Here is a 27926-nt window from a genome sequence, read left to right as displayed (position 1 = left end):
AAAACTGATATACATTGTAGATATTTCCCCATAAAAACTTCAAATGATCTGTTCATTTCGTTGCTCACAACTAGCTAACTTACATCTCTTCGCAAAATAAACACATACCCTTTATTTAGCATGGCATATTTTGTTACTGAATTAATAATCAAACATTATATAAAAATGATCTGAACATTTGCCTCAAGGGGGAGCTTACAGTTCATTCCTGTAGATCCTTTGCATTTTCAAGCCATTCCAAGCTAATGTTCTTTGATGACATTATAATACATCCTGACTGCAAAATGTTATTTTTGCTTTGTTTTCAGTCAGTAAATCATTATACCTCCATGCTACTGTCCTTCCTAGGCGTCTTTGAAATCCATAGCGTGGACTGGTTTGGACTGGTTTTTGTTCTTCCTTTACTGAAAAATAAAAATATAAACTATTTTCAGTGCATGTGTGCCTTTGCAGTCCTGATTCAGGTTTGTGATCAGACCTGGGTATTTCACCCCCTATTTGAAGGCCATCTTTGTTGCTTTCATAGGTTCCCCATCCATAAAAGGATCTTGCCCATGCTGCACCAAGCATAGCACCGCAGCGGTGGGTCAACGTAAGCAACTGTTACCAAAGTTACCGGACCACCCTGCTTAGCAGCAGTCCTCCCAGGAACTGAACTGACTTAGCTGGGTTTTTTTTTTTCCAGTTCACATTCAACCACACCTACTCATACAGAGTGGTCTTTTCAGAGATGGGTGTGGACACTGTTTGACCAGGGTGGTGGGAGGCTGGGTGCTTCCATTGTCTGGGGGTACGTATGGGGGACGGGAGCACACATGCCCCCGAGCCCACGTCCAATGTGCTCAGGGTGCAGCCCACCCACCCCAGGGGCTACGGCAACCCTGCCCATGCGCATCCTGGAGCTGCATCCTCATGACCACGGTACACTAACGGGTGCCAGTGTGTACTGGTATGCCAGAAAGCCTCTTCCCTTCAGGGCTTGACCTAACTTCTAATGAAGTAATGGCACATGAATCAGACTCCTAGCAATGAATGACTGGTAGAAAGCTTCCTTAGGCCTAGTTTTCATTCAAAACTGTCAATAGTAGTTTCTGTGTTTGGCGTTTTTTAAATAAAAAAAGATAAAACTGGTTCCAAAAGTACTTGCTTTGCAACACTGCAAAAATGTTCATTCTAATCTGTACAGGGAGCCCCGAGGCACCCTGTAAGTTGATGCCAGTCTTTCCACATGGCTAGTATCTCTGCTACGACTGCCACAACACACCACCTTCCCTCACTTAGATGGCAGATGACTGCACTGCAGTCTACTGAAAAGCAAAGGCACTTCATGAGCCACTGCAACTGCATTTCAATCAAAACGTTTTAGTCTCTGGCCAGAATATTTCACGCTGATGTTTTTTTCCAGTTAAGTAAAAACCAGAGGAGGAGAAGTAGCCCTACGTAATTCTGTAAGTTGGAAACCTGAGAGTCAAGATCCCAACAGTCCTATACATTCAGTTTTACTCCTTTCCTGGTGTGTAAATGTAAGCGAGCCTGAGTTGATTTAAAATGTACTTTGAGGGAGCTGGACGGTATAGTACTTTTTAGTCCCTCCAGACTTACCTCTGAAGTCCTACAAAGTAATGCATTATGTACCTGAGCCCATTGGAGTAATTGAAAAGACTCCCATTGGTTTCAGTGGACTTTAGATCAGGCCACAATGCTATAAACAAAGCAATTGCAATGAATTAAGTAGTTTCAGCACTTCTTTCTTTAAGAAACTGATTCACTACTTCCTTCCAGATTAATACAGCAAAATCAGGCATATTTTGTAAATTAATGATGAAATGCTTTGAATGGAGAGTCCTTGCCACACAGCAGGAACAATTTCTAAATACCTTGGATCAGAACTTTAGCTGTATAAAGTGAGCTTATCTTCAGCGAACCTATGCTGATTTTCAACAGCTATACATTGGTTCAGGAAATAGGTTTTAGTAAGAAGGTAAGGAAGATGCAATAAACAGTTTGAGCATATCACTGTTTTGACCATCAAATGCAATCATAGAAACTGAGAAATATACCAGGTTGGAATTTAAACTTTCTGCAAGGCATTCAGATGATAATGGAGATGGGTCTTTGAAGCAGTTTCTCCTTGCTTCCCTGGAAGAAATGAAAGGGAGAGCATCTAAGCATGAATGAGCTGATCATTTCTACTAGCTACAGGGAAGATGTTTTGCTTTGCCTTATTACTACCCTTTAAGAGCCCAACGCCAGGCAAAAATTAGTCATGACCTTTCAAGCTAGGCATGTCCTGGTTGGCCATGGATTGTGGCTTTCAGAGGAAAGGTCACCATGTTGTGGAAGCCTAAAAAAGAATGAGAAGTCAGGTTCATTTGGAAAGTTGGGATCCCTCCTTCCCCAGCAGGACAGAATCCCTTTCCTAAAGCTCTACAGCGTCCAGATGATCAGTTCAAGTGGTTGCCTCTTTTTTGATTTGCTTTTTACCCAAGAACTGAGTATTTGTGATGAACCAAAATGATTCACAAGGTAGGTCATATGTGGAAATATAACTGAAAATAGATGGGGAAACATTTTTTAAAAACAAAGTTCTGTTTCAACAGATAAAAAAGAAAATACTTCATTTTTGGTGAAACCAGAATATCCTCTTTTGACTTAAATTAATTGTAAATATTTTTTTAAAAATTTTCTTTAATTAAAAGCCTTGGTGCAACCCAAAATGAACATTCTGAAAAACACATCTGTTTTGATTCAAATCCATATTCTCCCTGATTTTTGTATCATTTAATCTACCAAACTAATCAGCTAACAGAAAAAGCACAATCTTCCAAGCTGAATTTCCAATATCTGTGTCATGCAATTTTTAAGTCTTGGAAGTTCAGAAAAATTACTTCTGGATGAACTGCTATAGCATCAAAGGCCTGATCAAAGCCCACTGAAGTCAACACTACTATTTCTATTGATTTCAGTGGGCCATGAATCTCTCATTGTTTTCCCAGGAGTATTCGAGAGCTGAACCTTTTCTGGGGAGAGAAAGAACTGCCAGAAAAGGTATGAACATGTATGTCATACTTACCAAGAAATCCAGGTCCATTGTAATAAGGGTTCCAGAGTTAGATTGCTTATATAATTGCTATTGTTGTATATATGATTCATTTATTACTCTTTTTGCTTTAAGTTTCCAACCTTCTACAGCCCCAGCACTGAGGTTTGGATACAACCTTTCACAACAATGAATTTGCCTGCCATAAGACAGGTTGAAAAGTGCACATTTTCCTTTTCTTAATAGGGAAGTGCATAACAAAGACACAATCTAGTTTATGATGCAGACCTCATAATATCTTTTCTTTATGTTCACTTGTTTCCATGAGACACATCACTAACGAGTGCTGCAAACATCAGTCTACACTCACTCACACAGATATAAGCACGCTTGACATTTGGAGTGTTTTCTCACTTGAAATAAGGTATTTCAGCTGTTTGCAGAAAATGCTAAATAAAAACCACAAAGAAAAAATAAAGACTAAAAGTAAGGAGGAAATTTTTTTTTCTAATTTCCTAAAACAGTGATGTCATATTCCTTACTAGTATTCCTGCTCTTCAAGAGGGATAACAGCTTGTGAATCTGTTATTATTCTTGTTATTTTACCGTAATAGTGTTTATCCATAAAACATATTTAAGTTTAAACTTTTTTGGATTACATTTACTTGAGAATGATTCCTAAAAAAACCTGCAGAATGAAAAGTATCCTTGAAAGTTTCAGAAAGATTAGTTCAGAAAAAAAAATAATATTACATGTTGTCATATCTTGGTATATCATACTTTGAGAAAGATAAAAAGTCCAAAGAATTTCAAAGCATGGATCAAAACATATCCTGCTTCATAGGCTGAAATGTTTCCTATTTGCATAATAATACATCTGTTTGATACTACATCTATGTATGCATATCTATTTATTTTATGCATGTCCTTTGACAGATACATGATGTACAAAGGAGTTGCACTGGCGTGTGGCTCAAAACATGTTTTTGCTTTTTGTTTTCAATTTGTCTGCTCCAGTGGCCCATCTGTTCCTCATATGGGATGTGCACTGCAACAGCATTAAACAGCTGCTGGCCCCTTCGGTTTATCCTTGGAAAAAACTGCACTTTTGGTCAGAAACTGAGGTGAGTCCTTGAGTTCACCCTGTATCAGTGAGGATCCCACTATTATTCCCTGAAGCCCAGATGCTGTATAGGTGGTAATCATGATGGAAGAGGTGAAGTAAAAGTGCTGACAGTAGCTCAGCATATCAAATGGTCAGCAAAGATATCTTCTTCAGAAACAGGTGAAGTCCTAATGGCAATATACTTTGAGATACCTGGAACTATCTAAATGTATTGTGGAAAAGCCTGATGGTGAATGTTCAGCTGTAAATTACTTGGATTTTAATAGATGAAAAGATGCTTATTTGCATATTTGGGGACAGATGTAAGCAGTCTTTCAGTATGAATTGCTTGCCAATGGAAACATGAATTCTGCACTATAAAACCATCTTGGATTAGTATATTTTACCTTTTACGAAGCATCTGGAAACAGCAAGTCCCAAAAGCCACCAGTATCAACAGCAGTAGTGGTATAGTAGGTATTACAACGTAAATTAGATTTGGAATTATACCTACAAGACAAAAAGTTCTCATTAAAGTCTCCCATGTTGAAATACTCTTACCCACGTGAGTAAAAATCTGGAGTAAAATATCAGAAATACATTAAATTACACAAAAGAACATTTATACATTCCTTCTACAGGCAGAGCTCCAAAAAGATGACTCAGCAATATCAAGAATACAATAGTACTTCTCCAGCAATGTGCAAAACATATCTTAAGGACTTAAATTCTGATATTTTCTATGTGCATCAGTGCGAGATTTCCAATTTTATAATTGAAAATTCAAATATTTAAAGACAGTATATTTCACAGCCTATTATTTTTACAGTCCATATAACCTCTCTACTCAATGGCCCTTACATGTTGGATTCCCACCCATGCAGGACCACAAGAGGAACAAACCCTGCTCTTGTCTCCCCATTCCCCTTAGAAGACAAATGTACACTGTCCTTGACTAATAGGGAGAGAGCTAAAGGTGCTCACCTGCAGGTCCCTGGGCAAAAGGAGTGGTACAAGCTGGCACTCTATTATCTGCCTAGAATAGAGGATGTGATCTACAACTTCCAGAAAGGGTATGACTGTTTTTCAGTAACTATATGCCCATGTTTTATAACAGTATACATTTAACGTACAAATTGTGGAGACTTTCTTACCCATTGTCCTCTTTTGAACATATTTTCACTAGCAAGAATAAATGTGAATGTTCAGGTTGGGTTTGTTTATGAGTTTTAGATAGAGAGTCCTTGCATGGTTTGTAAAAATAGTATTATTGATTTCAAAATACAGTTCATCAGTATATCCATTCCTCTGGAGTTACAAACAATGGGAACATCAGTTAGGAAAATGGCTCAAATTCAGCCAACAAGTGTGGAAAGGGAACGCCAGCTTTCCATAATCCCATGCTGTAACCCTGTGAAATCTTGAGTTGCTCCTCAGAGACGTTCAGTTCCTTGAATTAAGCCATGCTACAACTCTTCATGAACTGCAGGATTCCGTTCAGGACATAAATTGCTAAACGAAGGAGCTGGGAGCATTACAGTAAGCTCCTAGGCAGTAGGTATCCCTTTTCAAAATACCAGGTGCCATCTCTGCTAGAAATCTCAGCGAAGCATTTAACTCCTCTTAGCACATGGTATTCCTTAAAACACAGGGTACTTAGGGGAGCTATAGCACAGTGCTTATTCTGCAGATAACTGAAAAATTCATGCCCTATCTGTTAGGAAAGATTCATTTGTGCCTTTTTTGTTAGCCCGGGGTATCAGATATAGAAGATAATGTATGCACCATATGTTTGTTACACAGGTTGGGGAAGAGGTGGGGAGGAGATGGAGAGAGGCAAGGCACGGGTTACAACAGCCTAGAAGGAGACACTCCACAGCTGGGTGAACACCGGTGAAATCTTGTATCTTGACCGAGACTCATCAGGGTCAGAGACAACAGTGCAGATTTTGAGGACTGCTAAACTGTAGATTTGGATCAAAGTCTGGGGAGACATGGAAATAATTTATTTCCACAGTTACGAAGAGGACTGACTAAAACTTTTGAAATGTTATCCAAAAGTATACTTTTTCTGGGCACTTCCTGGGGAAATAGACTGCTTCCTCCCATTGACAATAATGGAAATTGTTAAAGATTAATTTAACTGAGTCCACTGTTAATATTTTTACCAGAACACTCAATTCATATGAACACATTACCTGTTTCAGTAGCAATAACATGATACTGATCTTCTGGTTTGCGTGTGTCATAAGGCCTTCCTGCTGGCACTGTTGGAAAAATACCTGAAAAGGATATCAGACATTTTAGGAAAACAGTGAGTACAAAATATGGCTGTTATGTTGTTAAATAAATTAATAGTAATTACATCTTAATTTATATTGGAAAAATGAACATTTTCAGGATTGATTAAACTGCTGGATATAAACATGTAAATAGGATTTTATTGCAAAATTAGGATTACATCTGGAACAAGAATTATGAGCAGTGCTATTCTGAACAATAGCCATATATTTGTAGCTATTGCTCTCTGAAGGATTCATTTTTCCTGTGTTCCAGTTCTAAGCTATGGCTGTTAAACCTGAGTAATTTTGGAGGTTCTTGTAAGCTATCCTTATAATTATGTATTTACCATTGCAACTCAATTTAATGTTTTGAAATTTCTTACCATAATCTGGCTCCGCTCTGTCTCCTAATTCTTTTTCTAAGACATTATCTGTTAAATCAATATTTGAAATCAGTTGTTGAAGAATTAAAAGTGTGTGTAATAAAACAGATGTTTTCATTATTTTGCATGCAGTGTCACAGAAATGGATACATTCTCCAAAACACTAATTGCTTAATTCTTCAGCATTTAATCTTCTTACCAAAGACTATTTGCAAACTACTGTCAAATCATTTCTAGTTCATACGTTTTCACTCCTTACAAAAGAGCTATAGTTTATTCTAGTTCCAATTCTTGGTGGCCTCTGCTAGGTTACTGGCTAAACCACTGAATCCCTTAATTTCTTATGCTGAATAAAACTCCTAACATATTCAGTTTCATTTGTGCAGATAATCCTAAAACAAGGTAAAAGAGGAAGTGTTCTTGATTAATACTTAAATCTTATTCACATTTTCAAAATAATGCTTACAGAATGTTGGCTATGAAGCAAAACAAAGCAGCACAAGTTTGTGAGGTTAGATGTCAGCTTCATATAGTTTGGTTTTGCAACAGGCAGTCCTAAAATACAAATCACGGGCAGTGGGTACTAACACATCACATGAGGAAGTGAAATTACCAAAAGAGGAATGATAGTATCATATTTCTTGTAATGTATCGGAAACTGGAGAACCACTTCATGGCTTTGAGCTGCATTGCAGAGGCTTGCAAGTTTACTTATGGCTATTGTTACAACTAAGAGTTTACAAAGATTACAGAAATAATTACCTCATATTGAAAGGATGGGCATAGGAGTGGAATCTGCATGATTGTTTGAATACCATGCCTTTATCATAAGATTATATTAATATTATAGTGCTATTAGCCTGCAGTTCTGAGTGTCCTGATAAACACAGAATGGTGGGAGAAATCGAAGGAGCAATAAAGCCTACTAGAACAAAGGCAATTATTTCATTTACTGTGGTAAAAAATGGCTACATTTGGCCATATATAAAGAAATATATCAAAATACTACAAAGAACTGAGTTGCTGGCTCTAGACAGCAGAAGAGGAGATGAGTTTTTAATTTGATTGCATAATCAAAACTACAGGAGCTGGACAGGAACTAAATGTCGTTGCAATTACCAACCTATAATTAAATTTAAGATTGCTTGAATGATCAATATGATCTAAAGCCAGACTGAACATTGCAACAGTAAATGCTGTCAAGGGAGGTAATATAAAAAGGGCTTAGAAAAATGGAAGTCACTACCAGAAATGTAGTTGCTGCTTGAGTAAGACTGCCTAATAAGCACTGCCCTGAACTTGCTGCAGATACAACTATATGCAACTTCATCATGGTCACCTACAACCTCTGTGTTTTGGCCTATGACTGGTATCATACACCATATACTCAAAACAGACAGGAAAGTTGTGAAAAACAATATACTCAGATAACAAAGCAAAATTGAATACGCATGTGGCACTTTGATATTCCTGGTAAAATGGATGTATTTTGTATTGCAAATGGCTGGCTTTGAAGCTATTACAGTGATTTGGGGGGGGGGAAGGTCATTTGTAAGTCTCACTAGGTTTTAGATAGCAAACATAATTTTCTTACAAACACTGTGGTACTTTCGTCAGGCAGTGAAAGAAATGTCATATACCTATTTATATACATTTATGCATCTACTCTTCTTCTCCATGTGATAGAAAAATACATTTCTGGAGAATAGGCTCTTTTCCTAAAGAACACAATTCCAACAGCTTGAAAAGTAAATAGCTACAATTCAGCAGTCCTGTATTTAGCTGCATAACAATGTCAGTCCTAATAATAATCTACCTATATATTGTTTGCCTTATTATATGCCCCATTATACACTAGTAATCTGTTTCTACATAGTGAAAGAAATATAAATTCATTTTCATTGTTACTGTTATCACTTTGTTTTCTGCCAATCCAAAATACTCTGCATTTTTTCAGATGGTGAAAGCAATAGGAAAAAACAATTATCACATCACAACTAGAATGGTAAGTACTTCACTATTACAGGATAATTATTTCACTTAAATTTGTTTGTTTTGAAAGATATGAAATACACTTGAAACTGAGTCCTCTTAATCAAACATGCATTTTCTGACATAAGAATGTTATTTTAACAACTTAAAACATTTTTATTGTGTTCTCTTATTTCAAAATAATTGTGATCAGTTGTAAAAGTAATAAAATTGTATACGTCACAGTTCCTGCAAGAGCCTGTGTGAGCAAGGTGATAACTGATCACCATAAGACAGTGATAGTCACCAATAATTTTAGAAGCAGGAACAGATTTGGGGGTGGGGGTAAAATTTGTGGGTATAAAATGTGCGGGTATATCAAGTCTTCCAAGTATTTAATATTTGCTTCCAATATTAGTTGCCATTAATATCTCCATTAAGATATTAGACAGTGAGAAAGCAATCTATCCACCAAAACTGGAGGAAGAAAATAGCTTGGATCTCTACAGACAGACAGATCTCTACAAAGAGTGCGATTATTGCTAGATCGTGAGCATAGAGAAAGCAGGTAGGAAACTGCAGAATTAGGTAGGTCAAATAGCTGCTAAGAGTAGGATTTCATATGCATTCTGACTTTCAGCTTAGTTTTTGAAAAGCAGACACACCATAAATTATTTGAAAATATTTGCATGTACCTGCTGAAAAACATGTTTTCATTTACTCTAAGTACCACCAAAAGTAGAAACTGTTACAGGCTCAACTTGAAAGTTTACTTTTCACATCCTTTTTCTGTTTGCACAAAGTTCTACTTTATAGTTCATGTTTCCTCTACTGACATATACAGAACCTATGTCATATCTGGAAGTGCAGCCGAATTGTTTAAGATCTGGCTTTTTCTGTCACCATCTGAACTAGTGTGCATCTGCTTTTCGTATCTATAAATCTACATGTATGAATGCAGAATTTTATTCCTGCTTTCTGGACTTCTATTTTCTTTCTTTATGTCAAAACTTTCAGAAACAGCCACCACACATTAAGTTGGTATAAAAAGTTAGAGGTCTGAAAGTGCAAGGATATTGTAATTGTTTTACAGTAGGATCAAGAGATGTCTTGGTCATCCTACTTGATAACGAGCAAGGAAAGTAGTAAATGGCCACTTAAAACACTTTGTAGAGTATAAAATAACTAGTGAATGAGTTAAATCAAAGTAAACCTGGGACTGCATGACAGTGAAGCTAACCTTGAAAACATTCTTATTGGATACAGCTAGGTTTACTTAAATTACCACTAGATTTGATATATCACATCCCCTGTTAATGTCAGCTCAGCCACTCACACATCAAAGGAATCAGTATCACAGGCCACAAGACATTTGCAGATTCCTTCACAAAACAAAAGGCAATTGTTTTTCTAAGAAAGTGTCCCACCTGTGAAATATAACTTTAGTTTCACCTACCTGGGCCATACTTGCAGATAAAATTGTGCTTCATGTTGCATCTATCATCATTCCATTGATAAAGGTATGGCCCTCCCAGACCAGGGTTTGCAGTTGGCTGATGATACATCACAACACAGGCTTCACTTCCACAGGAAGGCTCATCTGTATACCAATTTCTAGTTGTACACATAAACACAAACTTTCAAATTTTGAAGGTAAGGTTCACCAGAATGCCAAGGAAAGGAGTATACATCAATGAAAACATGTCAACCCCAATGGCCCCATCCTCTTCAAAGATATGCTGCATTTCCCACAATTCCTCTGGGAAAGGAGTTTAGGGCCTGGGCTCCACATCTCTGGATCTTAAAAAAAATTCCGACCAAAGCGCCTCTGCAGAAATAACACCCTACTGCTCTGCTACCTGTTTTCCTTCCTATCTGACTCTTACCTGTCCCGCTGTCCCAAACCCTGTGAGCTGCCACTACTCTGGCCTTTTGCTTAATCAGGAAACGAAAGGCCTTTCAAAAGACAGGGTAAAAACAGAACAATTTACACTAAGTAGCATGCATTAATTTACTTGGTGGCTGGCTCCCTGATCTGAGGTGGCCAGAGTCTTGCAGAATTTGTCTGCCTGTTTTCAGACCACATCCTAAATCCCCTATGTGGGGCAGAAAACCTCCAAAAGCCATACAGAGGTAAACTCATGAGATGGGAGCAAAGAAAATTGTAGGCTGAAGCCACGCTATGCCATCCTCCTACAGGAATGAATTTGTATTCATTCCTGTAAATGAAAAATTCCTTGAATTTTTCGAATTCAAAACCCTGGTTGCCAGCTCCCCTTTATCTGGAGAAGTTAAGGAGGGATGCTACTAATGTCATGGGGCAGCGAGTCTTCAAGGTTCTTTCTAGAAGACTTGCTGGGCATTTCACTCTCCATTTCTTTCCATGAAACCTTCTCAATAAGCAGTTTTACAGGCTTACCTGAATGGTGAAATACTTCCATCAGCCCACTGGTAGAGGTCAGGGCAAGCACCTGAGGTGGCTAGTCCATCACCACTTCTCCACAACCCAATCCAGAAATCACCATCAGAAATCCCAGAGCCTGACTTAGTGAGGTTTTGCAACATGTTTTCTATCAGTTGCTGCTCAGCTTCACTTTCCAGGCTCAGTAAGGCCCCGCCATCAATTTCACAAGCTTGGCGGGCCTCCTGAAAGCCCACACGTCTAGACAAGTCCTGGAAATAAGCTAACTTGTAGCAAGAACGCTTGAGGTCACCATAGCACACCTTTTGACCTGAAAAATATAAATATGAGAGTGTTTAGAGTATAGTAATGAATAGCACAACTGAAAAAAAAAATATAGCACAGCATGCATACAGTGATGGAGAAGGACAGCAGGTCTTCTCTTGTGCCCCTCTATGAAAGGGCTCACAGTGACACTGCTGAAAACCTTAGCTTTAATTTAAATTACAAATGTCATACAGTTCATGGGAATCTATGGCTTTCTTCCCAAGGCCTGTGAAACTCTCCAAGTCACTGAAAACTCCCACTAACTTCCAGAACAATGTTCTCTACTTTAATGACTGTACCATCAGGCCCCTCTGTTAAAGCCAGGATCTGTTGGGAGGGTATTTTCTTAACTATTTCATACTAATGCACTAATTCCACTTCTATTTGGTAATTGAAGCTATCTGATGAGAAAAAAAAAAACATTTAAAATTCTCAATTTTAGTGGCAAGAAGCAGCTAGCATTTTCTTGATTCTGCTATCGAACCTTGAGAGGGTGTATTCACAAGGACCTCATAGCTACTCTTTGCTATAATGTGTCTAAATACAACCTGTAAGGATGGGTGGAAGGAGTAAGGGTATCTGGTCATTGACTTTTTCAGTGCAAAAAGGGATAATGAGAAAAGGAGGAAGCCATAAACAAAATATAGAGATACAAACCTGACAGGAAAACTTAATGGAGAAAAAGTCAAGGAAAAAAACTCGTCAGGTACATTAATTGGTAGGCTATCAAGAAACCACAGGCAAACAGGACTTTGCAACTTCATAAGGATGCACACCTGGGGACCCAGGATGTTGGGGGGGTTGGTGGGACTATGTAGTCTGATGAGGGACCATGCAGGGTTAGGGAACAAAGGGAGAATGGACAAAAAGGGGCTGGTTGTGTGTAACACAGGGAGTGTGTGTGGGTCTGGATGTGTGCCTTACGTAGTGACCTTCTATCTCTACCAGCCAACAAGAAGGAGAGGACTTGGCTGTCTATGTTTATGTTTTATGTGCGTCCTGCACATGGGTGCTGTTGAAGGCAGTGCCTTGTCTGTGGCAATCTGTGATGGCCATGTCATTGTCCTGTCTGTGTGGTGCTGGGATACCTGCTCAGCTTTGCTACTGGTTGAACCAGCAAAGGGGAAAGCAGCAGCCACATCCCTCAGCTCAGAGAGAGGCCTTGGGTACCAGGGTGGGCACCGCAGGCAGGAGGGAGTCCGGGGACTGGAGGGGCTGGAGGAGGTGGTCACACACTCAACATCCCTTAACACAGCCAAGAAAAGCTCCAGATACCCCAATACTATCCAGACACCATGAGGAAGCCCTGTGATGCTTTCAGAAAGCACTATATCTACTGAATTCACACCAGTTTTTCCTTGCCCTTCAGAGTTATGCCTGTGGAAAGAATCAAAAGCCAAATGACAAAATAATTGGGTTTTTTTCCTTCCAGTTCTTTGGCTGAGAAAGACACATGCCTTTTTCTTAAAAAGGAAAAATAATTATCATCATCTTCAACTAGTGAGATTCTCTAGAGTTTATTCAACATATACAAGATGTGGAATGGACAAAGTCACTTATCAGCTGCAAATGAACTCCAGTATGTTTATTTGGGGACAGGAGAAGGGTTCTAAATATATATATTATATATATATAAAATATATATATTTTAAGGAATAAGCTAACCATCTCTTAAAAGATCAAGTTTTTCTCATTATGGAAATTTATCATCGGAGAAGAAAAGTAGGAGAGTTTATTTTGCTAAGTAAGAATTACTGAAGGATACCAAAGTAATAAGAATTACCAGGCATTATCTAGAATGTTTAGAAATCAACAGATTTTATCATTTTACTGGAAAATTTTGCAAGGACAGTATTTTATTGTACCATGTAAGCTTTGCATTTGAAAATCTTGTATTTACTTCCACTCGTAAGCAAACCCAGATACACGAGACTCATGTAAATAACCCTTTGGCTTTACCTTTGAACAGGTTTTATCCTGTTTTACCTTAAAAAAAAAATAATTTGTCACTGGGAAACAGCAACATCATCCTATAAATTAAGCTGTACTTAAGTTTTTTCAGGCCGTGTTTTTCTATACACAAAGAATAAACATAGAAGTGAACCAAGAAGCCTAAAAGATACAATAAAATTAATTCCTCTTGCTTTAGTGTTGCTTCATTTTCATATTTAATGACAGAGTAGTACACTCCCCATAGCAGATTGCATACAGCACAAGAACTGACTGAAGACCTCTATATTTGCAGAGAGCATAGTTTCAAGAATTTGCAGAGAATGAGCAGACTGTATCAAAGTTGCATGAACATAGGAACATAAAACCAGGATCATCTCGTGTTTTTTAGCTAAATGTGAAAGTATCTCTTATTTGGGGGATCTTTTTTATTGTGAAAAGCTATCTAAAGTATAGGGGCAGTAGGGATAAACTATGTTTAGTTTTCTAGTGTTTCCTATGATTCTTGTAACCTTTCTCAAAGAAAAAAAATCTCTTAAACCTTTTCTTTATGACACCGTATTAAAGTTCATCTGAGAGAAAGACTGTCAGTAAGAGAAGTGTCTTTGTGGTCTCATTCTCATTTAGGTTTGGCAAACAGACTTCTGAAAAGCCACTTGTTTATCAGTAATTAATCTGCCAAAATAATACAGGAATAAGAATAGCCTAATGTAAGGACAAGCTTGTGCCACAGATATCCGAGGAAACAGCCAGGCTCTGAGATCAGAAAGAGACCACCTATTTGGACTTTCTCTGATAATGTCCTGACAACGCTGTGTATGTCCTGATTCCTTTCCTGCCATTTCCCTTTATTCACATAGGTTAAAAGCCTTGCTATCAATGAATGCAGTAAGAGCTATAGTCCTAGCTGGGCAATAATCCTGAAGAATCAAGGAGCAGACCCTTTGTTACAGATACATATAAAATAATGGGCTTCTTCATAAGACTTCTTGGAACAAAAAGAAAAACTACCCCTACTATCAAAGTAACAAAGTGATAACTCTAAATGCTCAAAAGCAGGAAGTGCAAGAATGAAAGCTGCATGGGAAATTGCAGCTCGTTCCCTTCATCTATAACGTTGTGATTCAAATCTTGTGAATATGATCGCAATCTTTTTATTTTCCCCAGGAGCTCTGTCTCATTGACAGGATAGAGCGCACGGTGGAGGAGGGGCTGGTCAACATTTTAATCCTCGCCACTGGGTGAGTGACTATGGCTTATTGCCAGAGGACACATATGTACGTAGCAGTGCAAACATCCAAAGGCTAGCACCAAATTATGTAGGACACTAATCATTTACAAGGAAAAGGGACCACACCTCTCCCTGTAACTAAAGATTGGATTCAAAGCTTTAATTCAAGATGTATATGCAGAATTATGGAGTCCTTCGTCCATTGTCTTGTTCTTTTTATTTCCCAGACAATTTTTAGAAATAAACTCTTTTGCAATTCCTTTCATTCTGTGCACATACTCGTCCTTGACACCAAGTAGTAAGTTATGAGCAAAGTCAGGTATCAAACTATCCCCGTCACGATTTCAGTCATGCAGGAACATTCAGTCCACTGAGATGAGTGGGCTGACCACTACCGATCTTAATTCCTGTGCTGCGCCTCCCTTTCATGGGAAAATAGCTAGCTTTCCATCTATAACACATGCATCCCCTCCCCTTCCCCATGTGTTTCTCAGGTGGCTGAAGTGCCCCCCTCACTCTCTGTTCTCATGCACAGTCTCTCTCTTCTGTGGTTGTCCCAAAACCTCAATCAAATGACCTCTCCAACAAGACAAATGGGTCCTTGCTGGCTGACCAAGCTTCCTCAGTGTACTTATCTTCCAGTCAGCTCCTGCACAGACACTCATGTTGCCAAATGGCACGTGCTGTTTCTGAGCTGCTATAAGGCTCGTGTCCATAAGCTGTAAGTTGTGCTGTATACTAGTCCAATACGGAGGTCAAGGCTCAGCTCCATCACCCCCACCATGCTGAGGAAGCCAGGTGGAACTATACGGAGCTGGGAGGGGAAGGACAGGCACTTGTCATGCACAACGGCAGCAGAGCTGTTCAATAGGAGCCACTGCAGCCCCTAATACGTGCCCATTTTGTGGAGTCCAGTAACAGCTTGCTCCTGTTGTGCCCTTGGAGCAGGAAGCCTCCTTGGTGTGATTCAGAATACAGATGTGAAGGCCCCATCTGTACCCAAGGGTTTATCTGAAAGGGTTAGTGAGTTAAAATCTTGAAACTTTGTGTGAAGACTTTTTTTTTCTTCCCCTAAACTGATCTGAATAATTTTTGAGGATACTATTGTTAGTGCAGGTGTTTGTGCAGGGTTAAATAACTCTAAAATCAAGTATTATAAAGTGAAAGAATTGAACAAGTGAAAATTTGCGTACAATCCAACTCCTAAATTACTTCTCTTTCATTTGTTGCTCTCTACACCTGTGGCAAAAAGAAATCATTTCCTCCTTACAGACTGATCATTTGTGCAAGAATATACCTCTAGAAAACAACAGAGAAAACAGCAAGAAACCAAGAAATATTTGGCATTAAGACCCATTTGGTGTGAATGAAGTATGCGATGCAGAGCAGTAAGCTTTCTGGAAGAAGCTGTGAATTTTTTTTGTTCTAGTTAATTTAGTCCCTGTGTATAGGCAATGACCTACTCCGAATCTTTTCTCTCTTCTTTTGAAGGGGGCTTTTATCTGCTGTAGCAGAGCTAGTTCAATGTGTTAATGGAAAACTGCAGTTGTGCCTTAATAGCTGGCAAACCAGTTGACATTTTAGTGCTCTTCATGGAGCACACTGAGATGTCAAGTTTTCAAGCTTCATTTTTTACAGCTTTCTCTCACTGCTAATTTCTGAACTACAAAGCAAAAAATAATTTACCAGTGAAAAATGACAGAATGGACCACATTGTATAGCAGACAAGATAAGTATGGAAACATTAACTATGGGCTATTTTACCTTCTAACATCTTTGCAGCAGACAAAATTCCACTGTTAATTCTAAAGCAACATTTGCTATTTCAACTGTATAAACTGAATTCCAATTTTTCTGTCAAAACTGAATAGAAACTAGATTTGTAAGCAAGTCTATTGGAATTAATCAGGCTAAGATACTACGCAATGTGAATAAATATAGGCAAGTTAGGCCTTTGCAACCTTTCCATAAAATCTGCCCTGTGTTGCTTGAGAGATGAAAGAAAATATGAAGGAAAACATTGTTTCATCACAGGATATGCAGAAAAGAAAAAAAGAAAAGCATGTTATTGTATTTAGTCCTCCCTTCAGCATGACAGCAAAGATCTAACTAATTAATTTAACAAGATCTAAGAACTCATTCTGTTTTGCCTTACAAATGCTCAGACAAGTTGAGGTTTCAACCAACCCTATCTGACTATCTGCAGATGTGAAGGTGGAGTGCTTATACCCTTCCCTGGAGTGTATCAGCTCCTTAATCCTTGACCCACCTTCCTTCATCCAAGCAGAACAGCCCAGACCCTGGTCAGAAGTAGGCACAGAAATAGGCAAAACACACACTTGGCTTGGTGTCATGAACCCACACCTTACCTTTTCATCAACAATTGCTTTTTTGCCTGTTGAGGGAAGAGTGCTGTGTTGAAGTAACAACTAACTGACAGACAAAGACTGTTCTCTTTTTTCCCCAGTTGCAAAACTGCAAGATTAGGTCTCCCCAGTTTCCTTAATGGAAATGTCTCCAGGTTTGTTCTTTCTACCTGTCCTGCGTACACCAGCCATACAACATAGCTCTGGCCTTAGCAGCTCTACTTGCCTACTGCAGAGAACCTGAACTGGCTGAAATTCCCTTGCATTCACTTTGTCCCACCATCCCATTAGCTGAAGAAAGCAAGTGTACAGTACTTGCTCTAAGAAGTGCTAGCTACCATTCCCATCTATATGGATCAGTTTTCATCCTTGGGTGTCACACAGCAGCTCCATAGTAGAATGTTTTGATATCAACATTAAAACAAAGATAGCTTTTAGTTAAAATACTTGCTACTTAGTTAAAACATCTCTGCAGATAATTCTGCAGGAAAAAAATCTTCAAGAAAAGGAGAAACAAGCAAATTCTCATCTGGTATTTCAATCAATTAAGTCTCCATTATGTTTTAATAATGATACTTCATTAAACAGAAAGAATAGGTTCCTTTACATCTGTCATGACAGAAGTTATAGCAAAATGTCATTTAGAAGGAAAACTGCCGATAAAGTACCCAGCTCAAAGACTCATCTCCCTAAGAGCATCAGGCTCAGTCCTAACTACACCCCCATGGGCCGTGAGGGGCACGAAGGTTATCCTGAGTAACAAACATGACTCAGCTGGAGGTTTTGAAGATGCCAGCTAGAAGATAAGCTCCCTGCTGGTAAATCCCATCCCTGTTCCTCTCGAACCTCATAAACTAACCTACAGTCCAGGGTCCACTACCATTAGCATGCACCTAGATTAGTGGGGAACAGCAGCTGCAGGTGCATAGCATATGCGAGGAGAGAACAAAGGAATGCACAAAGCCTGCTGTAGAAAAGTCCATTATTTTTTCATACTGTGACTTTTTTCTTGCCAAGATAATGGATTCAGCAGAAAGCACAGAGAAGCATTTGGTACAAAGGTATGTAAAATATTTAACACTAACCAGAGGCCCAAAGGTCAGCATGAGGCTGATGGAAGCCTCTAAAAATAAAGTTACAAATTAGAGACACAAGGACTTAGATGAAAGTGATCATGAAATAATAGCAAGACAGAAATTATGTAAATTAACCAAATATTCCACCAGCTAGATAATATTTCTTTGCTTGTGTTATGAAGACAAGTCTTGCTCTTGAGCTTGTGTGAGCACATTGACCTCAGGGGCTGTGTAACCCACATGCAGGACACTGGGCACAATCTGTTTTCACCTGTCCCCATGTCACAGGGTGCTCCACGCCAAGGCTCAGTAATGCACTTCAGAATGTGGCCAGTAAGAGGCTAAAAGGTATTAAATTTTCCTAATCACATTTTGATTCAAAGCTGATGCATCTTGTCAACTGACCTTTGCATTATCCAGTCAGATTTTGATTGGGTTCAGCTGCTGGTCATGTTTTGATATATTATGTTACTGCTGTTGATGTTTTACTGCATCATATTTGTGTCCATCTACTGAATTTAATTTGGTTTTTTGATGATTCATACTATTTTAAAAAAATACTACTGTGATAAGATTTTATAATTACTTTGTCTTCATTTCTGATAAAAGCAAATTGCCATCTTCTCTCCCAAAGGTTGTAACACTGAAGACACATCTCTAGCTGAGTCAGTATTGAAATCACAGATGTTGCTCAGCTCATGCTCCTGAGCAGCTTAAGGAATTCTGTGTGCTAACAAATTTGCCATTCAAATACAAACTGCTATACAGATCATATGCCAGCCTGTATCTGTATTAATGTCTTCATAGCCAATTCTTCCATACCTTAATAGCTACTTTTTCCTCCCACCCTCCTAATAACCAAGTCTGCAGAGAGAAGAGACATTCATGATTGATTTATACTTTTTCTGGATTAGGGGTTATGCCTAATTGTCATAATACAGTTTCTCTAAAGTGATTTTTCTTTTGTGAAAAACTTTCAAAGATTCCAAGTCCTTTTTAAGGGCTTATACAAAATAACGGAGGGCCACATTTGCCTATTAAGTAGCGGTACTTCAGGTAGATATGTGTACAGGCAGACAGTTTGTATACGTCATATCATAGTCATTAGCATGTAGACAATGTCTAAGGTGGCTTAATAGAGGCTGGCCCCAACCTCTCGCAAGCAAAACTCATCTATTAGCCAGACTTCTTACAACACTTGTCATAGTGGAGTCCCTTTCTTGCTAAATTCTTAGGCATTAGCATGTAAAAATTATAGATGTATAGATAGCATGTATAAAATGATAGGTAAAAGGCAAATTCTTTCTATTCTATCTGAAACACAGGCCAGATAATCTATCTTTGGCCAGTAACCACCCCATATCTTGTGAATTAGCAAAGATTATGATAGAGGTCCTCAGACACAAGCCAAACAGACATCTCTAGGATTAATGCAACTCTTGCAGAGAGAGAAAACAGGGGACGATGGAAGCTGTAAGTAAAAAGAAAGTACTGTATTGTACCATTCATATAGAGATTTAGTACAGTTAAGCAGAACATGAAGCTACACAAGAAGCATTTGTCCCAGTCCAGTCCCTGTCTTCTTTATTTCCTCTTTTGCCATGTGAAGTGATTTTCAGTTCATTTATTGCTGAAATTGAGTTTTCACCTGTATGTCAGCCTTTACTAGTTATGCTATTGTGTTTCCAAGCGCTTTTGGGGACAAGGAGTTGACTTGGTTATTTCTGAGTAACAACTGTTCTCAATAGACACATAATAGCTACACTTTTACAAAATCAAGCAATCAGAAAGGAGACAGTCTGTTTGTAAAGGAGCATTGGGCAGTGCTGATTTGAATATTAAGGAATATTACTTATCACTAACACCTGGATTTTCCCATCTGGCTGAATACAAATGCAATTAAATTGAAATCTGATAGCTTCCCTGCATATTGCAGCAAGACAGCTGTTAGTAAAATAGGTGGCTAAAAAGATACACATATGAACACTGATGCCAAGTATTGATCTAAATAGATTATTTTTGAGGAGATTTGTTAAAGCCTCTATGTGCTCAGAACCTGCACTCTTCTAGGTCTTGGGAAGATGCAAGCAAGGATTCCTTGTCCTGCAAAACATAGATAAGTTTTTCATTGCGTTGAATAAAGCACTGGGAGGATTTGTCTTCCCCAGAGCAGACTATAAGTTTGTCTGGATTTTCAAAATCAGGGATGTGTTGTTTCAGAGACTGGCTTGTTCTTGATGTACTGGAAACTGGAATAGATGCCCTCATGAAAGGCTGCCATCTTCAGCAAGCAGCAATAGGCTTATTCACTCATTTCACAAAGAAAATAACACACACATTTATTTCTTATAGTTAGCTTCTCAGCCCTGGCACACATGGCAGGGATCTCAGGCCACTGATAATGGAGCTGTAAAGAAGTAGCTTGATGTCTAAATCGCATTAGAAGCTAATCAACACTTCACCATCCATAATTACCCTTGCAGGAAAACATACGATTACAATTATGTAAATCAATACAGGGTAAGTGTCTTCAACTGGAAAATAAATACCCATTTTTATGAAACAGTTTTAGTCCCTGATTTGAGTGATATGTCAGTATCAAAAAAAAAAATCTATAAAGTATTTCCCAAGTACTTCTTTTTTCACCCCTGGTCAAATCATTAAAGCCCCAACAGTTTTCCTTTCTTCTAAGTGAAACATACCTACTTTTTGGCATCAGCTCTGTTTCAGATATCTAGCAGATCATAAATTTAAAGCCTGAGATCCATTTAGCTTTTCCTGTAACAACGGTTTTCCTCTGTTCTGATCATGTGAATTTATGGGTATATATCACAGGGCTGATCATGGCAGACAGCCACTTGCTTCTATAAGGGGCCAGTGCAAAACTGCACTGTCCTAGGGGTTCATGCAAAGTGCCAACATAGTTGCCAAGACAGCCCCCTAAAAATTGCCTTCCCTTTTCCCATGTTAAGAAGGAACTGAGACTGGTGTCAGACCTATATTTTTCCCTTGTCTGTCTTTGAGAGGTCTAGCGACATTGTCGATGTGAGCAATGCAGGCTCCTTGGCATCACTGAGCATGATGAGGACAATGCACTTAGAAACTTAGCACTGGCATCCACAGAAACCATAGGCTTGCATTTCAATGTGGGACAATATGCATATTCCCAACTGGCAATAAGAAAACAGTCACCATGAGCATAGGACATGGAGCATAAACATTTTCTTTTGCAACATATACTCAACACCTCCGTTTCCCTAACAATGAATTATGTTTGTTAAAAAAATGCAAAATTACCCAAAGTATATACCCATGAAGAGTGTTAAATAACCCTACTCACTTCCACAGACACAAGCAGGGAGGCCAATGATAACTCCCAAATGTCAATGGAATCTATTCAAGCCTATTCAAAAGAAGAGGAAATACAATGTGTTAGAAAGATCTACACATCTACAAGTCTGCTCCAGGATGTGGATTATTTACCCAGGACTTAAAAACCCACTTACTGCTGAAGCTGTTAGCAGTGGTTTTGCTTGATTGTTTTCATTTTTCTGAAAAGTCTTATACAGACACACTAACATAATAATTTTTTTATATCTCACAGCCTAAAGACACATCGAGAGTGTTCCATCATTTCAGCTGTTTAATAAAAACGCATAAATACTGACACAAACACTGACAAGACTGGCAAATTAAGTCCCTTCATCAATAGTTTCCTATGTAGCTGTGAAGACCAGAACAGATTTCCCAGATATTTTTAAGACAGACATAATATGGCAGCTAGTAAGTTGTTGTTAGCATGTTGTGGAATAGTCTTGACAAAAACTGTACAGTCTGAATGGCTTAAGTGTAATGCATGCCAGCCTAGGGGAGCAAGGGATATTCTTATTCTCCTGTCCCAAACCAGCAGACATTTTCATGCATACATCAGTAGACACGCTCAACAGATTTCTCAGAGGCATAAATTTAAGTAATTCTGAGAGTTTCTGCTGATTGCTCATGTCTTATTTTTGTCTCTAGAAGGAAGTAGTTCATAAATCTTTAGTCATTAAAATATACTCTTCATCAATCGTTATCCAGAGCAAGCATCATTCTCTCATTCTTTTTCAGTGCAATTTGAATGCCTTTTTCCAAGTAAATGTATTTTCATGGATTTTTTAACCAAGATACCTGTATTTGCCACAGATGTAAGTAAAATTTATATATATGTGGATGTGAAGTTATATTAATTTCCTTGGTTTATGGACTTAAAGTTTCCTAGGGTGGAGCATCTTATATGCATCTCAGTACCAGAGTGCAATAGAGTGCCCATCTTTTTGCAGTAGTTCCACAATTAAAAGAGAAAGCAACAGGCAAGCCCTTGCTCATTCACCTTCTACAAAAAAAAAAGTGGGAAAAGCTAGTCCACATGGGATCTTAGAATTGGTGACAGTTCACTTAAGGCAAAAATAGAAGGGACCTTCTAGGGGAGGAGATAAAGTTAGAATATTCTTTCTCTTAGGGTCAATTATCCTTTATAATAAAGTCAAATGGAGGTAAAGCATAATTGGTTAATTCATATCACATGTATACAACCCTGTATGGGAAGAAACTGTTGAGATATATAGAATGGGATTCATCTCACCAAAATTTAGTAATTCACAATGTACCTGTCCATATCTGAGCTGGCTCACTGACCTCACTGTTTAGACAACTGGAAGAAACAGGTATTTTTAGGGTGTATCTGCAGTATTTTCAAGATCTATGTTAAAATGCAATTAATGCCACTCTAAAAATACTGACTTTTTTCCTTCAATACTTATAAAGTGAGCCTAGAGTGATTACCTGTATACTGCAGCTACATTTAGTATGTTTAGTTAGAGCCATGCCAGCTGTTTAGTTAGGGCTCAGTATTTCTTAAGATTGCTTGGAACTGAAGGTCCTACTGTCTGTCAGTGGTTGGAGCGGGGACTGCTTCAGCAAGAGACTCAAATAATGTCCAGCTACTGAGTGACAGGTATGAGTATGGGATTACAGTGTAGAAATTACTATCAAGTCATTCCTTCATCTTACTTATTTCACATTAGTACCATACATTCTTTTCTGATCCATGAGAGATCTGCAAAGAGAAAGTCATTATGAGAATTAGTTTCAAAAAATAGTGCTGTACAGAGCACTTTATGAACCAAAGCATGTTCTCCTGCAAACATCTTATAATCAAGAAGTTTGATCTACACAGGATCAAACCTGAACTACAGAGAAGTAAAGTCAAGGTACAGAACATGATTTCAACAATGCAAGAGACTTTTTGGCACCTAGATGCTGCACTGAGACAGCATACCAGCCTTGTCTCACTGGGAGCAAGAAAAGCCATGTGAAAGACAAGCAGACTATCCATACTGTCCCACATGTTATTTATCACAGCTCCCTCCATGGTAGGTATTTTCTCTTGGGCCCGTTAGCCAAGTGGGGTACTGGGGCTTGGTAATCATGAGTTTGAGAACTGCAATGCCTTCCTCTATTTTTGAAGAAGGTACTGATAAGGAGAAGTTGTATTCCTGGAAAAGTAGCATGCTCACCTGAGACAAAATGCTCGAATTTTTCATCACTCTTTCCTTAGCCCCTGAATAGAGCTGCAGTCTGGCCAACCTGCATAACTCTCCCCCATAGGCAAGGTAAGCTTTACAGGGTTGCTAAAGGGGGATCGCCTCTTAATATAGAAGTCTGATTCCTGAAACTGATGCAAGTACTTTGGTATTTCTGCCCTGCTATAGAAGGACTCATCCACCATCACACATCCCAGGTTATCAAAACTATGTTCTCATCTATTAGTCACAGCAGTTTACCTAATACAAAGTGTCTTTCCATGGGGTATTATGGAATTTCTTGGTTAGGAGCAAGGCATGTTTAGTAGAAACATGTATTATATCCAAGAGTCATCACCTCATTTCACTTTAAGAACCTAGATCATTGATTTGTCCCCAAGACAACATTGCTCAGAATAGGTGCATAAAGAGAGGAATTAATAAAGGAGTCTAGGAGAGTTAAGTGCCCAACCTCCCTTGCAGTTCTTAAAGTCTCAGCTTTAGTGATTACCAAGACCTATAACTGAACAAAAAGATCTTGTACCATGTGGGCTTGCATGTCTATTAAAAGTTTTTCTGGTATGGAACTGAATGCTGGGCATTCACAACAAAATGTTGTGTTCAATACACAACTGTTGCATGTGTACCCTGTAGATGAGACCGGCACTGTTTTTTCAAATTATACTGTCTCAAATTCTGAGCTACAAATGTAGCTTAAAATTAACAGTCCATGCCCCGCCCCCCCCCCCCCCCAAAAAAAAACAGTAGAAGGTTTCATCTACAGAAAATACTTGAAGTCTGACAGATAAAACTCAGGTGTAATAAGCAGGCCAAGCCAATGGAACTAAATTAAATTGTGCCTTCTGAGAAAGGGTTTGTTATCTCTACTCAATTTATTACCCATGAAGATACTTCTTTAATTATCTTACTCTACAATATTTTATGACCAACTCGAATCAGGTCATAAGCTGTGCGAATGAATATATCCACATCCTTAAAGGCATCTGAAGAGGCAACTCTTGTTGTTTCATGACCCACCAAACGTTTTTCCTCATTTAGTGTTTTATATATCCAAATACTTTTACACCAAAATAGATACATATTGCTTTAAAATACTGTATCAGTATTTAATCTATTGATGCATAGCAATAGAAAAGAGTAAAATTTAAAAAGCCACAGAAACACAAAAAAGACAGCAAACAGCAGTCATTAAAGTATGATGTCTATGATTAATACATAGGCTGTTAAATGATTAGTAATAAGATTAGCTTGCATCTTTCCTGCCCAATAGATACTTAAAGTAATTGCATCTTTGCAAACTGCATTATCATCACTTCATGTTCTTCATGATGTCATGGGACAGCAAGGCAAACTCAGCAGTTTCTCCTGAGCCTGCTTTGATTTTTTTTCTTTAAGAATCAATTCTCTGGCAACACTAGATATTCTGATATGGAGGCTGTAAGCACTGCTCACAAAACATCCGCCTAACGACACTAAAAATTACAAAACATTTGTATTACTTCTCTTCAACAACTCCCAAATTAAAGATGACAAAGAAGTAACACCTAAATGTGAATTGTTTGATGCAAATAATCATTTTAATTATATCCTAGGAAAATTAACATACTTGAAAAAGAAACAGAAAACCTTTACCTAAGGAAATGGCATTTTGAAAAGGCAGATACTTCCTTCTCTGCCCTCTTGACACTGTGGTCAAAATGGTTGCAATTTTGTGATTATTGCTAGGTCTGTTGCAAACTTACTGCAGTAAATGGGAATCTTTCCACAAGGTCCAACTAGCACTCAGGTCAGTTGCAGGAACAGTTTCTATGTGAGTAATAGGAATTATATATTTAACTTATTTGGAATGAGAGCAGTGAGACTTCCATTTATTCCAGATTATCATGATTGAAGAATAAATTAGCAATTTTTCAGAAACAGGTATGTTTAAGATGTAGACTTATGATTTTTAAATGTAAGCCTGTTTAAGTCCAAACTGTTGATTCTTATATAAGACAGACAGATAAGCTAGATGGAAGTCAGGTGGACAGCACACACTGCCCAATAATTCAACAGTACTATTTCTTGTTTGAAAAAACGTCAACTACTACTAGTACTAGACCTATCCATGTGCATGTGGCAGGATAGGGCTGTGGTTCTTGAGAGAAAAAAAGAAAAAAAGAGTTCTCCTGACAGTATATATCAGAATATTCTGGCATAAGCAAACTAAATATCTTTGGCTGTTATTGCCTAGAGAATCTTTATCTAATGAATACAACTTCAGCTAATACACCTGATAATACATAAATGGTTCCTTCTGTAAGTGGCTTCAAATCCTCTCCTGTATTCTACCAGCCAAGTATTAGCCACATAATACAGTGACATGAGACTCATCACATGCTTTGAAATGCTTCAGGGAAATATGGGGTAGAGCCTGTACTCTTTCAAAACCCCAAAGCCTTATATGCATCTAGGAACAGTTTGTCTAAGAAGTATACACATACTACACGTTTTAAAAGCTGGACCTCTACTCAGTTTGCTACATATGTCACTTAAATGCAGAAGTTTCAGCTAGAAGATTAAGGGATTGGGTTTCCCCAGCCACACATGGACTGCTGCACTGAGACTACTAATGCAAAATGCACCTCATGGATGAGTAAACTTCACTATTCCTTAAAATAACAAAGTGTTACATAGTGGTCATATAAACTGTTAAACTAAGAGCTTTGCTGGATCATATATGACTATACAATTCACATTATAACAGAGGAAGATGAAATATTGCAGGGTACGCTTCAGGCAGGCAACCTTTTCCAAAATGTTGGAAGTACTGCTTCTTAGCCTTTGTTTCCTGGAAGATACAGTTTCACCAAAAGCCCAACAGCACATCTCAGTTCTGCACATGAACTTGCTTCAAATAAGACATCACCAAAATGGTCAGTGACTGTGCTCCATCAGCAACTGAGAAAATTATCTGAATTCAGCAACCAAATGTTTGCTACAAAAAAAAACCTACAAGAAAAGTTTTCTTGACATGCTACCGTTACAGCCTCTGAAACAACTGTATACAAATAATTTGCATTGTTCTGGAATCAGTTTGTAAAGAGACATGTTCTTACCTGCATATACAGAGATTTACCCACATGACTTGTTAACAAGTGCAGTCAAGTATGTAAGTCTTTGTTTCAAGACAAATGTATGGATGTGCTCGCACACGCAACATGTCTCTGAGAGCCTGTTAGCTTTAGCTTGGAAGGTTTGACCCAAAGTGCAATTAAAAATTGCCTTTTCATTAAATTTAGCAGCCTCCGAGCATATGCACCTGTGTGCTGGAAATGCACAATATGATCCTATAGCTCTTAAATTAAGCCTAAGCTCAAATGTTAGATATAGACTTCTGAAGTGTTGTCTTCCCCTCGGTTTTGAGAGTTGTAGATATACCCACACATAACAAAACTATTCATGCTGCGTGCTCTTAGAAGTTTGCTTTTTCCTCCTAACTATATTAGAAACAAAGAAGAAACATTCCTGTATAGATGCAAACAAATCTCAATGTATAGCTGTTCCTCAGAAAGACGCTGTAGCAAGTACATGCTCTACCTTTTAAAACAATTAAAACGGCGCTACATTATGCAGGCAATCAATCAAACCTAAACACCTGCCTGTACAAGACAACCCCGTATTGGCAGGAACTGACTTGAGACTGCTGCAGAAGTTTGACAGCCCCGCTTTCTGCCTCCGAAGACCCGAAACTGAAGCTGCTGCCCGCCCTGACGGGTGCACTAGCCCCAGGCTAGCCTCAGCGGGACAGGGCACGCTTACTAAAGCCAAGGCGGCAGCGAGAGCCTCTTAGAAGGCGCCGGGGCAGGGGCGCGCCCAGCCAGCCCTCGCCGCGCGCTCAGAAGCAGACTTCACAGCTCGCCTCCAGCACGCGGGTCACTTCACGAGTGGGTTTGGTCCCAGTTCTTCCCCTCGCTGGTTCCTGCTCTGTGCGCGCTGGACTCCCACATCGGCCCCCGCACCGACGCCGGACACGATCCGGCCCCGCGCCTCCCGCGCCGCACCCCGGCCCCGGCCCCGCGCACTCACCGCTGAGGACGCGCCCGGCCAGCCCCCCGGGCCCGCACAGCACGGCGGCCGTCAGCACCGCCGCCAGCCCCAGCCCGCCTCCGGCCCCCATGGCGGCGGTCCCGGTGTCGGCTCCCCTCCGAGAAGCGCCCCGGGCGCTGA

General features: G+C 39.0%; 1 protein-coding gene across 1 annotated transcript; it reads right to left on the bottom strand.

Moving 5' to 3' along the window:
• Nucleotides 1–66: 66 nt before the first annotated feature.
• Nucleotides 67–27876, bottom strand: CHODL (chondrolectin). Its single transcript, XM_072852710.1, has 7 exons — nucleotides 27786–27876; nucleotides 11201–11513; nucleotides 10238–10395; nucleotides 6811–6858; nucleotides 6344–6427; nucleotides 4553–4655; nucleotides 67–404 (listed from the first exon to the last, which is right to left on the bottom strand). Exons 1-7 carry the CDS (start codon nucleotides 27874–27876, stop codon nucleotides 320–322), a joined length of 882 nt encoding a protein of 293 aa, XP_072708811.1. The 3' UTR covers nucleotides 67–319.
• Between the last annotated feature and the right edge of the window lie 50 nt (nucleotides 27877–27926).

Source organism: Ciconia boyciana, chromosome 1 (genome assembly GCF_034638445.1).
Source record: "Ciconia boyciana chromosome 1, ASM3463844v1, whole genome shotgun sequence".
In the NCBI taxonomy this organism is placed as follows: Eukaryota; Metazoa; Chordata; class Aves; order Ciconiiformes; family Ciconiidae; genus Ciconia; species Ciconia boyciana.
Note: the sequence above shows the minus strand (reverse complement) of the source record. Positions and strands in the feature narration are given on the sequence as shown.

Coding starts and splice junctions, on each gene's coding strand:
- CHODL (XM_072852710.1), bottom strand. CDS start 27,876: ATGGGGGCCGGAGGCGGGCTGGGGCTGGCGGCGGTGCTGACGGCCGCC. Junction 4,656..6,343: donor TGTTATTGCTACTGAAACAG/GTAATGTGTTCA, acceptor TTTGTCTTGTAG/GTATAATTCCAAATCTAATT. Junction 405..4,552: donor TTCCAGATGCTTCGTAAAAG/GTAAAATATACT, acceptor TTTATTTTTCAG/TAAAGGAAGAACAAAAACCA.